General features: G+C 39.6%; 1 protein-coding gene across 6 annotated transcripts in view; it reads right to left on the bottom strand.

The window, feature by feature from the left end:
- Positions 1-13,160, bottom strand: part of CSMD3 (CUB and Sushi multiple domains 3) — an 804,446-nt gene that overhangs the window by 306,348 nt on the left and 484,938 nt on the right. For all 6 annotated transcript variants that reach the window (XM_072151297.1, XM_072151299.1, XM_072151298.1 and 3 more), the window contains 2 exons: positions 8,766-8,981; positions 7,065-7,253 (listed from right to left, as the gene is read on the bottom strand). In XM_072151297.1, coding sequence (XP_072007398.1) covers positions 7,065-7,253; positions 8,766-8,981 — 405 coding nt within the window. The remainder of the gene's footprint in view (positions 1-7,064; positions 7,254-8,765; positions 8,982-13,160) is intronic.

Here is a 13,160-nt window from a genome sequence, read left to right as displayed (position 1 = left end):
TTCATAACTGCTTTTCCCAATGAAACTGTAAAACATAACTAAGCACATTATTATAATTACCAACCTGATCCCTCTAAACTGGAGGTTCTAACGTGCTCAGCTCAAGCACAATTGTCTCACTCAAGGGGCCGGAGAATCCCCTGAAGTGGTATAACAGGTAAGACTCAGATGCTAGTTGACTATGTTGGAAGGGTAGTTATTTTAGATTAATAAGGAGTGATGTATAGACCTAGGTTGGGCGCCATGTTGTTGATTTAATAGAAATATATCAGTTATGGCTAGTCATGATCGGAACTGATCCCGAACCAAAACTTCAGCCATCCCAAACTCACTGTGATGTCCTCGGGGAGTGAATATCCTTGAGAAAATGGCGTTTTACATGCAATGCCACCATTTAAAAGCTGCCTTTGGCTTTTTTGGTGGCATTTGAAGGGTAACATCCAAAATCAGTTTTCCGGTGGGGTTCAGTGCTTGGGTTCGGCTATACTGGGCTGAACTGGAATTGGAACCTTCAGGTTCACTTTTGGCCGAACTGGTCAAACTTAAAACTCACTGGGCCCTCCCAGATCTTGTTATGGCACTTCATATCAAATACAGTCAACATAAAAATTAAAGTAATACACCAGCATGTGGTCAGAATAGCTTTTATGTTTCCTTTGTGGGTCAGTGTAGTGGTATAATTCAAAAAATCAACTTGAGATGTGACCTAAGATGTAAATTGGTTGTATAAAGTGCAGAGTTCAGCACTTAAGTCAAGAACCGCAGAATGTATCCTTTCCAACATCATGAAACATACTTGGATAGTCATCTAGTGACGTCCCAGGAACTCAGGAATGTCAGTTACAGTGAAGGGGTACATTATCAGGCAGGAGAGCTTGACTTCAGTGCTAACTCTCCCACTCTGTGACTTTATTCAATCATTTTACATCTCATTTCAAAGCTTTTGTTCTTGATAATGCCACCATCCTGGTTGATCTCTCGTTTAGCACATCACCTCCAGTTGGTATTCACAAGATCATCAATGATCTTTCGTTGACAGCATGCACCCACTCTAGTAGGCGGCCTCTGTCTGGGAGTAGTAGGTATGTGCTGTGGATGGGACATCACCGTAAAACTTCTATATATGAACAGAGGCCTGAGGAGGTGCTCCAATCAACTAGTGGAAAGGATACGTGCAAACCTAGGGTTTGCGGAAATGGAGCACAAACAGGGTGGTCAGGTTGTGATGGGTGGGGTGAGCTCTCCTCACCCCTTCCATCTCCATAGGAAGCAAGGCAGCCGCACATCAGCCAGCACTGCACTGTGACCATGCACAACAGAACTCACTGACAGTTGTGGGCTAGCTACAGAAATGATCGCTCACTGCAACTTGTGAGGTCTATTGTATACGGTCACTGTGTGGTGATAGTTATGGTCGTGTGCATGAGGCCCAAGTCTAATTGTATTATTTTTTAGCATTTTTACAGTTATTATTAATTATTTTTATTATAAGTGCAAAATTATATTCCGTATCTGTTTAACTTCATTCTTCCTAAAACTATATATTCACTGAAAGGAATAGTTCTGTATGTAATAGAGGCTTATGTCTCAAAATGATATAAAAAACCACAAAAGGAGAAATTATTTGGCTAGTAGAAAGGAACATATATAAAAATATGTATTTGTTCGAATTTATTTATTTATGTTTTTTTTTAAATTTTATGTCCATAATTATTTAGGCTTCCATCTTAACTAAACTCTAGTAACAGCATTTGGCAATGAAGGTTACAGATATGGTCTGTAGATGACTCATTGGGGTCTATGGGAAATTTTATAGTCATGTTCTGTTAAAATATGAGGTTGAAATAACCTGTGACTTAATATGTTCTCAGTAGTGATGTAATGATGGGTCAGTGTTATCTATATAGAGGTCTTTGTACAGGGAGGAGGAGGAGATAAGCTGTGACATCATCTATTGTCAGTAGTGATGTAATGATTGGTCAGTGTTATCTATATAGAGGTCATTGTACAGGGAGGGGAGGAGATAAGCTGTGACATCATCTATTGTCAGTAGTGATGTAATGATTAGTCACTGTTATCTATATAGAGGTCATTGTACAGGGAGGGGGAGGAGATAAGCTGTGACATCATCTATTGTCAGTAGTGATGTAATGATGGGTCAGTGTTATCTATATAGAGGTCATTGTACATGGAGGGGGAGGAGATAAGCTGTGACATCATCTATTGTCAGTAGTGATGTAATGATGGGTCAGTGTTATCTATATAGATGACATTGTACAGGGAGGGGGAGGAGATAAGCTGTGACATCATCTACTGTCATTAGTGATGTAATGATGGGTCAGTGTTATCTACATAGAGGTCATTGTACAGGGAGGGGGAGGAAATAAGCTGTGACATCATCTATTGTCAGTAGTGATGTAATGATGGGTCAGTGTTATCTATATAGAGGTCATTGTACAGGGGGGCGGGATGAGATAAGCTGTGACATCATCTATTGTCAGTAGTGATGTAATGATGGGTCAGTGTTATCTATATAGAGGTCATTGTACAGGGAGGAGGAGGAGATAAGCTGTGACATCATCTATTGTCAGTAGTGATGTAATGATAGGTCAGTGTTATCTATATAGAGGTCATTGTACAGGGAGGGGGAGGAGATAAGCTGTGACATCATCTATTGTCAGTAGTGATGTAATGATAGGTCAGTGTTATCTATATAGAGGTCATTGTACAGGGAGGGGGAGGAGATAAGCTGTGACATCATCTATTGTCAGTAGTATGTGGGATCAATATTAAAATAAATCAACAATACAAACAACCAGTGAAGTAAATATTAATTTCAACCAACTAAACCAGTAGTTTAGCGTGTGAAGATTAGATGATTTGTTTTCTGTATTTTCTCCCAGCTTTACTCTTTGTAATAACTTCTTGGATTTTGTGGGTGCCTCTGAGTTAGTGGTTGGAGACCTGGCTGCTGTCGCTCTCTGCACCCTCTGACCTTTCCATAGACTTCTACTTGCTAGGAAAATGGAAAATAGCTGTGATATTACTATGCATAATTTGCTCAGCTCCTCCTGCTCGATAACATGCTGCCTGCAGATTGGACGCTATGTGCAATCTGAATAGTTCCTCCTGCTCTGTATCATACTGGTACTGCAGAACATTTTGTTTTCCATTAAGTAAATACCTTTAATCTTAACAAAATCACTGTTCCCACATATAATGGGTGAGGAGTCTTAGAGTTCTGAGTTTCCAAAGTTTCCTTTTTGACATTTTCCTCACACCGCAGTTGGGCAGTGGTGATTAGTTGGAAGTGTTGATCATCCATAGGTACATAACGCCTCCAGCTCAGCTTTACTGGATGTCACAGCTTCTGCAGTTGTTTGAGGACATTAACTTTCTATTTCTACAGCTCCCATTTCGGATGAGAACCTTTCTCGGAGATGACTTGCCTGTGGGAGAGTTCCGTAAAGTGATCTTTTAAAACAAATTCAAAGAAGACTGTGATGGATGATAAAAACCCCAATTCTATAGAGAGGAGCTTCTGCGTCCTTTAAGTCTGTAGTTGAGACCAGAGTTAGGTTTTATTGTAAAATCTGAAGTTTTAGGGCAAAATTTCTTTGTGCTAAGAAATTAGTGATTATAGAGACTTTATATGAACAAACAATATGGTTCAAGCAATATCTGGGAATTTATTTTATTAGTAAACTATTTATTTGTAAACTACAGTATTTTGCCCCAGTTTAGGACAGTAACGTAAAGATGTATAACAAATGCCCTATAGACTGCTGTTTGTCCTTTGCGCAGCGGTGTGCTCCTCCATAGAGAGTATTTTTATGGATAGATATGGATTAATTACATTTTTAAACAGAGAAAATTCTCAAATGTATTTTTCTTGTAATTACGGCTTATAGGGAATCATTTTCAAAATTTGGATATTCCATATGAAGCTTTATTAAATTGTGGAATTCATCAAGTGGATGTCTATAACTCAATGGGGTTCATTTACTAAGGGTCGCGGATTGCACTTTCGTCGGACTTTCCATCTTTTTTGGGGTTTGCACGGCTTGGACAGGTTTTTAACAGGTATCTGTGCTAGCATTGTGTTGCACATGATGGGTTTTTGGCACAACTGCACTGGCTTCCATGCAACACAAATCAGGGGGCGGACAATCGGACGTTCCGACTGATTCGGACTGAGTGCGGAATTTGACTTTCAAATTGTGTCGCAAACCCACACACTTACATGCACCACTAAAAAGATGGTAAACTCTGTCGCACCTGAGCGGGGAAGCGACACATGCAGGATATTCGGCGCACGATCTTAGTGAATCGCAGCACAGAGCATTAGCGTCATACATTGCAATTTTGGTGAACTCTATCAGACAGTTAAGTAAATGTGCCCCACTGTCTGCAAGGTTCCTTACACCGAATGGTGCCTCTTTAAGAAGAAACAGTTCTCTCCATTTCTTCAAGAGCTAATTTTTATAAATGCCAATCCAAATGGTGTCTTCATAAATGGAAGGTGGACCCTGGACAAAATTAGCTACTTGCTTCTGAATGTTTAAGACGTACTAGAATACAATCTCTCTCATTATGTGACAAATGGCAAGTTTTAATTTAACTCCGTCGGACAGGTAAGTAAATTTGCCCCAATATCTGTAGAATTTTATATATATACAGTATATATTTCAAATATGTCTTTGAATTATCAATATACATGATGCTCAGTGTGTCGAAGCTTGATGTCGGCCCCACCCCTCACCCTTCCTCAGATATATCAAGAGGCTCCAGTCTTTTGATATACCAATTCTCTGGCAATGAGGACACACTCACTAGGAACATAGCTTGGTTCTATGGCCAGTTCAGCCTGGAATAAAACTGAGCTATAGCCTGGTGGAGGCTATAGGTAGTCACAGGTGCCTGTCCACATAGTAGCCCAACACTGCCTTCAATTGCCCAGTGGGCATAGAGGGCGGACTGGTTGCAATTCCCGATTAAGCCATTTAAGCCATGATAAGCCGTCATTGATTAACTGGAATAATTTCCTTTACATTATTTTTAAAAAGTTTTTTTTTTAACACCATTATAGAATAAAACAAGATGGATACTAGTAACAATAACTAAAATACTTAATTAAAGTAACTTAGAAATGTATTTAATATTAAATCTCGGTTAATGAATTATATTTGAAATAGTCATTTACTTTTTAAAACATTTTAGAAACCAATAGTACAAATGATACCTAGAGACTATGTGATATTTCTTCACTGCTTTTTTTAAGCCTCTTTGTCTCTTATCATTATTCTTCCAAAATGTATTTTTGCTAAATTTCTGCTGAATTCCATTTTGCCATCTCGTTTTTTCAGATGAGCGTTTCTACTTTCTGTAGAATGATTCCAACAACTCTTTTTTTGTCACTTGGTAGGGGGTTTTGCTCCAAACTTTGCAATGTTTTTGTAGGTTTTTTAAAAAGTTACAACGTTCACTGAAATCGGTCATAACTCAGGGAACACTGCAATAAACTCAACCATGGTGAACTTTGAACATTGTGGTAGGTGCAAAAACAGTCATAAAAGTGCAAATGCACATAAAAATACAAAAATGAAAGAAAAAGCCAAGTCAAAAATTAGATACATGTGCCCCAGTGTTACGCCTCATGTGGCCACAAAGCAAAGTTTGTTGAAAGGTTGAGATACACTTTAGGATTGTACGGTGACATCCATTTGATGTATTTTTAAAGACTACACTAGAAAAAGCATCTTTCATCTTAGGTGTTATCCATTCGATACATATAATGCTTACAGCTCTGTCAGTTATGTTTATCATCATGAACAGATATATATATTTTGAAGCCTAAATATTAAAGGGCTTGTACAGGATAAGAAAAGCAGGGTTGCTTTCGTTCAAAGACAACGCTGTGTGTATTACATCGATTGCCGGGCTTAACCTTTTAATTATTACACTGAACTGGACTACAGAGCCTAAATGGGGATTTGGGAACCGACCATCTTGACCCCGATCATCGCCCCCCATGTTGTCATCAATGGGGCAAATCAGTTTGAAAAACTAGCATAGAGCCTCTGAGAGGCTGCCATGGCTATAATTCAATGATAATTTTAACAGTCTGCCAATTCATGATTTTATTGCAACATAATCTCTGAGTGATCAAACCCCCTATAAGCAATGAAAAGGTAATAAAGTAAATAATAAGCTTGATCCGTTAAATTAAAAAAATAATTGTTCTATATAGTGAACTCTGTAGTGAAAAGAATGCCTAAATGCATAAATCACCATTTTGTTTAAGAAAGTTGATACAAATTTTAAAAATCATTTATATATATTTTAATATGGTGAGTCTTTTTGTAAATTTTTCTGCTAAAAGGTACAATTTATCCCAATTTATGGGGTGTTGTGAGTAATAATAGAAATAAAAAAAACAAAAAAAAAACAAAAAGGGCCTGGTCCTTACAAGGTTAAAGAAAAAAAGAAGTATAGTTACGTTTTATGTCATTTTTAAATCAGTGATAGGGTCCCAAAAAAAAGCCCTAATTTATTATATTGTCATAGCTTAGAATATCTCCAAATAACATCTTATACCATGGAGGACTCAAAATTGTAACTACACATATCATTGGTTTGAATGAGAATTGTGTAGTACTTGTTTACCCCTGTGGTGGCACTGTAGGTAAATAGAACGCTTCCTTCTGAGTTTCCCAACCTACCTCTATCATATTTTAAGGGGACCCTTGTAAGAGAATAATTGCCATAAGTGTACAATTCCTTTTTTATTCTCCAATAGCTAAATAAAAATAGTTTAAAAATACATGTATGCAATAGAGAAGTCTATTACAAAAATTTAGATAAAGGGATTTTCACATCTCAGGTATTTTTAACACATCCATAGGATTCAGGAAAGAAAATGAAAGTGAGGGGAATAGACATCTGTTCTTCAGTGAGAGTCAGAGTCAGATGGGACAGTCCCTTTAACTAAATAAATTATAAAATAAACAAAATTCTCAATAGTGACTACACAGACAAGCAAATGAAAGCAGCTGACCACGTACCCACACACCTTGGCAGAGGTGCACTCCAAACACGACGCCCACCACCAAGACATATGATTTCCGGAATTCCTTCCAAGCGATATCCAGATGAACAAGTAAATGTAATCAGGTCACCCACTCCAAAATGGCTTCCCTGACGTCTCCCATACTGTGGAATTCCTGGATCGCCACATGGTTCAAGACTGTATTCTGCAATTTTAAAAAAATATTACTACATTAGTATGAAGTGCCTAAATTTTTTGGACTCATAAGCTTGCTTTCTACTAGAAGTCGATGTTAGGATGCTGTTTTTTAACAGAATTAAGATTTATTTTAAATCTAAGGATTTTTTGGCTGATGGATACAATCCATATTCTGGACTAGACTTGGATTATATCACAATCATGTCACTAGGCTTTCTGAAATTTGGTCCACGATCTGTAGGGAGATGCCTTCTTTTACTTAGTACTGAAATTATTAAGTGGTCAGACCTGGTTGCTACTGCTCCTATTCAGTTGAGTGAAAGGTCAGCAGAAGTGACTCAACTTCCTGTCCCAGCAGTCAGCTTCCTGTTCCATTTTTAAGCATCAACTGATAAAATCGGCTCTTCCTTTGGGGTGATGGATGTTTTTCCCCCACCTTTCTTATATCAAAAATCTATAGGTGAGGTAATCAATATATGTAGTTCAGGAAAACTACTTTTTTCCAACTGGTTCCTAGTGTATAAAATGAATGTTTTTGGACATCTTTGATGGGTTTAGGTGCAGACAAGATATATGCATATGTGCAAAAAGGGAATAGTTTGTTGAAAAAGTCAAGCACTCTGTGTCCTAGCTTTGAAACAATTCTCCTTTGTTCAACCACTTCAGCTTGCTAAGACAGCCCCTTGTCTTGCTGATGATACCAGTGTCATTGGGGGAGATTTACTAATAGCGTCTGAGAGCAGAACTGTTCTAACTGCCCTTGGCAATCAAGAGATCAGCTTTCCTTTTCCCACAGCTGTTTATAAAATGAAAACTGAACTCTGATTGGTTGCCATGAGCAACTAGAACAGTTCTGTTCTAACACAGTTTTGATAAATAAGGCCCATTGTGTTCAAGCTTTGGCTTGCGCAATGAAGCTAAGAGTACATTAAAAAAAAACACACAAAAAGGATGGGAGGGTGGAGTTAGACTCCCAGCCCCGTCAACACCTGTAAATGCAAGAGCCCGTTTGGATTTTGGCTTCAAAATACATTAGAATAATCCTCAGAGCATGGCCAACGCTGTCTAAAGGAATAGGGGAGTCGAATCACAGTATGGAGAGCTTGACTTTACCTTCAAGCTTTCCCCCTGACTTAAGACAACTAATTTGCATTGCACTTCAAAGTTCTTTTTCTGTGCCTTAATGCATAGATGGAATAGAAAATAAAAATGGAGAAAAAAATTCCTCATGCGTTCCTTTGAAAACATTGGACTAACGGGCCACTTCCTTATGCTATTTCATCTCCAAATGCATGAAGAGAGGAGATCACTATTGTACGTCTTTATAAAATATTCCAGAAGACTCAGAATTGCAGTATTAATGCATTATAAAAGAAATATCATGAAAAGTAAATGTAAAATACTGAAACATATGACCTACACTACCAATGCCGTAACCATCTACATCCATTTTATAAATTGTAGCACAGGGAAATACGTCCATCAAATATTAAATGTTGCCTTGACTTCATATCCTTACCAGAAAAGGTAATGTTGAATCCTTCATATGATATTGAAAAATCTGAAATAAAGCGTAACTGAGCTCTGAAATTTCCATAGAGACCTGCATTAATTGCTGCAGGGAGCTCGGAGCCGGTGAGTCGTGCCAGTGGCTGAGTGAAACTGCCGTTTTCGGTGATTAGCAAGTAGTCGTGAAGATCTTCCAGATGAAAGGTGTGAAAGGTGAACTGTACTCCTGAAAAAAAGTAAATCAGATTGAGAGATGCAGGTCAAACACTTACTAATAATATAATTTAATACAATATTATGCTAAATCAAATATCCAGGGAATTGATGTATATTGAATTATGCACACATAGTTTTAAGTTGTGAGGCTTTTAAAATAGGTTTAGATTAGAGATGAGCGAGCACTAAAATGCTCGAGTGCTCGTTATTCGAGACGAACTTTTCCAGATGCTCGAGTGCTCGTCTCGAATAACGAGCCCCATTGAAGTCAATGGGAGACTCGAGCATTTTTCAAAGGGACCATGGTTCGGGAATAAAATGTGTTAATTAATTGAAAAAGAATGTCTTCTGATAAGTGATCAGATGTATGCAAACATCTGCAATCTATTCTTCACTGTTCCGCGCGTATATTATCTCCCGACAAGTTAGCAGATGTGAAGAACAGTGAAGAATAGAATAAAAACAGTGACCACAGGATCATTTAAGTGAAAAACACAGTGAAGAATAGATTGCAGATGTTCTGCACATCTGCTTACTTGTCGGGAGATACGCTGTCCCGGGATCCGCTCCTCTTCTTCCACTGAAGTCTCCCCGATGTCTCCGTGCCCCTCGATGTCTCCCCGTGCCCCTCGATGTCTCCCCGTGCCCCTCGATGTCTCCGTGCCCCTCGATGTCTCCGTGCCCCTCGATGTCTCCGTGCCCCTCGATGTCTCCGTGCCCCTCGATGTCTCCCCGTGCCCCTCGATGTCTCCGTGCCCCTCGATGTCTCCGTGCCCCTCGATGTCTCCGTGCCCCTCGATGTCTCCGTGCCCCTCGATGTCTCCGTGCCCCTCGATGTCTCCGTGCCCCTCGATGTCTCCGTGCCCCTCGATGTCTCCCCGTGCCCCTCGATGTCTCCGTGCCCCTCGATGTCTCCGTGCCCCTCGATGTCTCCGTGCCCCTCGATGTCTCCCCGTGCCCCTCGATGTCTCCGTGCCCCTCGATGTCTCCGTGCCCCTCGATGTCTCCGTGCCCCTCGATGTCTCCGTGCCCCTCGATGTCTCCGTGCCCCTCGATGTCTCCGTGCCCCTCGATGTCTCCCCGTGCCCCTCGATGTCTCCGTGCCCCTCGATGTCTCCGTGCCCCTCGATGTCTCCGTGCCCCTCGATGTCTCCGTGCCCCTCGATGTCTCCGTGCCCCGATGTCTCCGTGCCCCTCGATGTCTCCGTGCCCCGATGTCTCCGTGCCGCTCCCTGATGTCTCCGTGCTGCCGCTGCCCCATGTCTCTGTGCTGCTCACCGTGTTCATCACACATATATATTGTTCTTCACATACTATTTTGTTCGCACCGTTCCGCGCGTATCTCCCAACAAGTAAGCAGATGTGCCGAACATCTGTAATCTATTCTTCACTGTGTTCTGCACTGTGTTTTTCACTTAAATGATCCTGTGTTCACTGTTTTTATTCTATTCTTCATTGTTCTTCACTGTGTTTTTTTAATTAAATGCTCGATCTCGAGCAGGGGAAATACTCGTCCGAGCAACGAGCCGTCTCGAGTACCTTAATACTCGAACGAGCATCAAGCTCGGACGAGTATACTCGCTCATCTCTAGTTTAGATCAATTTTCAAAGATTTCTATATAAAAAATAAAACATTATTTAAAGGACCTTACACCATTGTCACCAACACTAACTGCCTACATAGACATTGACATTGCCAGGATGATTACTATAGCCTTTACCCTTCGCGAGCAATCAAAATTGATATTTTCGGCTGCCTACTGACAGATGGGTGAAACTGGGAGGATTTTTCTAGTCCGGGCCACCCTTTTGACTATTCAGAGTCTAGTTAGCAAAGTTTCAGTTTGGGAACTTGGGCAAAAGAATTCCAATACCCCAAGAATTAGTTTAGTGCAACAGTTATAGGAAGCATAGAGTTGAAGTGGTGAAAGGTCCTTTTTTGGAAGTTACATATCCCCTTTCTTGGAGACCCATCTTGGTTGGAGAAATGGTAAGTAAAAAATAATATGCCTAAAGGTATAATCACTTTACTCCTACCTTCTTAACGATAACTCCAACATCAAACCTGCCTTCATACCTCAGTGGGTAAGAGACCTTACCTCCTCCTTCTCACCATCTCTTATTCATGACCATGTACACAAATTCTTTAAAAACATTCACATTCAGGAAAATTCCTACAAACTATTGTTTAGGTTGTACAATACACCTGTTGATAAGAGATGCAGAGAAGAATTATCTTCCTTACACCCGAGTCAGTACTTATTTGGATCCAACACAAAGCTATGGCAGCCATGTCAACCATCTGGCCTAGATAGTTGCAGAAAGGACCACCACCAATCTCTGAGGATCATATCCATGGGATGGAAGAACTAGTGAGCTGGGAGGTGCGGAAACACAATTGGTTTTAATTGCTATAGGACCCTTTGGTCTTTCACAGAGATGTTAACCAACTCATTTGACAACCATTGTCTATTAGATCTCACCCACATTTTTACACATCCCCTCTCTTACCCACTAATATTGAAACCTCTTATGACCAATTTTTAATTTTTCAATCTTAAACGCATCATTGCACTGCACATATTTACAAAAAAATTGTAAGGAATATGTATCGTTTACCTTCTGTTTATTAATGTATCCCCCTACATCCCTTTAGACCCCCCTAACCCCTCCATTTCCATTACGTCTTCCTTTCCCCTTTATAAGACGGGAATGATTGACTTCTCTTTGTTATTAATCAGCAACCTTCCACCCTTGGTTTCCTCCACTCCTTACCCCACAAGGTCTTCCCCCTTCAAATTGGTTAAACTTACAACTCTGTTCAATAGCGGTCTATTTTGTCAACTGTTGCTATATGTTTTGCAGTAATGTTTTCATAAATCACTGTTTTTAGTGGAACCTTGTTAATATTTACAAAAAAACAATAAAAATATTTATACAAAACAATGCAATTTTTATAGATTTGGGAATAGTTAGCTTTCACACTGAATTTATTTGACAGCAGATGGTGGAGTGAGATCAGAAACCACTGACTTTAGCTCCGACAGAGCTTGCCATGACCCTGACAACATTATTTCTGTGGCAGATCTTTGTTCTACTATGAACTTGGATGGTTGTCTTGAAGGTGTTGCATGTCTACATTCCAATTCTAATTATTTAAAGGAAACTAATGGGCATAGCAATTCTTCTACAAGGGAGGTACAGTAGGTGTCTATACCTGAAGATGAGAGATGAAGAAAGTGCTCATTCAAAGAAACTTTAGGACCTGTCTAGCTACAAATTAGAGGTAAAGAGCTACAGCAACATATTATGGTGTGCTTGAAAAAGATGTCCAACAACCAAGGGAAGTATAAGAAAATTGAAAATTGAGAATCCGTCTCAAAAAGGCAAGAAAATTGAGGAGCTGTCTCAAAAATGAAGACAAAATCAAGAAGCTGTCTCAAAAAAAAATAATACAAGGAAAAACATTTGACCTAAATGCTTCTTTTGTTGACATTACAATGTACGATGACAGAGTACTGAAAAATGGGTAAAACATAAAGAACTTTTATTTTCAGTGCAGTTGTTTCATTCGCTAAATCCAAGTTTTAGCATGAACAGTTAGACATCTTATTACAGCAGCTTACTGAAGATGTTTGGTTCCTCAGTGTTTACATAACAGCTGCAATTTCGACTCATTTCCTGATGCTCCTCATTGAGCACTGGTGGAATTAAACTCTGCCCTCTTTAGTGCTCATCACCTGCAATAGGCAATGATTTGTGACGAAGCTCATCAACAGATGTTACCCAGTGTTCTACAAGAGAACAGCCTCAAACAAAAAGCTGAAAAAAATGAAGACTTGAGTAGGTATTGGGTTAACATTTTGAAGGAAAAAAAATCACTGGATAAAACGAGTATGTGAAAATTATCCTTCCTGCTGAGGCATTCAGCAGAGGAAAAGAGCCACGTCTGGGAAGAGTGCCAAGGTCATGAGTTTAGATGAATTTGTATGTGTGTGTGTGTATATGCACGTGTTTGTATGTGGGTTGGGTAGTGATGGTTATAAAGGTCTACAGTGGACAGCATAGAAATATATACCGTATCTAAGCAAGGCCAGGTATAAACAGCTGAAGCCAGTGTAAGGGGCTACAGTTCGAACCATTAGGAGATGGATTCAACAAAATAAGTATAACTAAGCTAAAGAAAAAT

Source organism: Engystomops pustulosus, chromosome 5, assembly GCF_040894005.1.
Source record: "Engystomops pustulosus chromosome 5, aEngPut4.maternal, whole genome shotgun sequence".
NCBI classification, from domain to species: Eukaryota; Metazoa; Chordata; class Amphibia; order Anura; family Leptodactylidae; genus Engystomops; species Engystomops pustulosus.
This window is presented reverse-complemented; position numbering and strand designations above follow the sequence as displayed.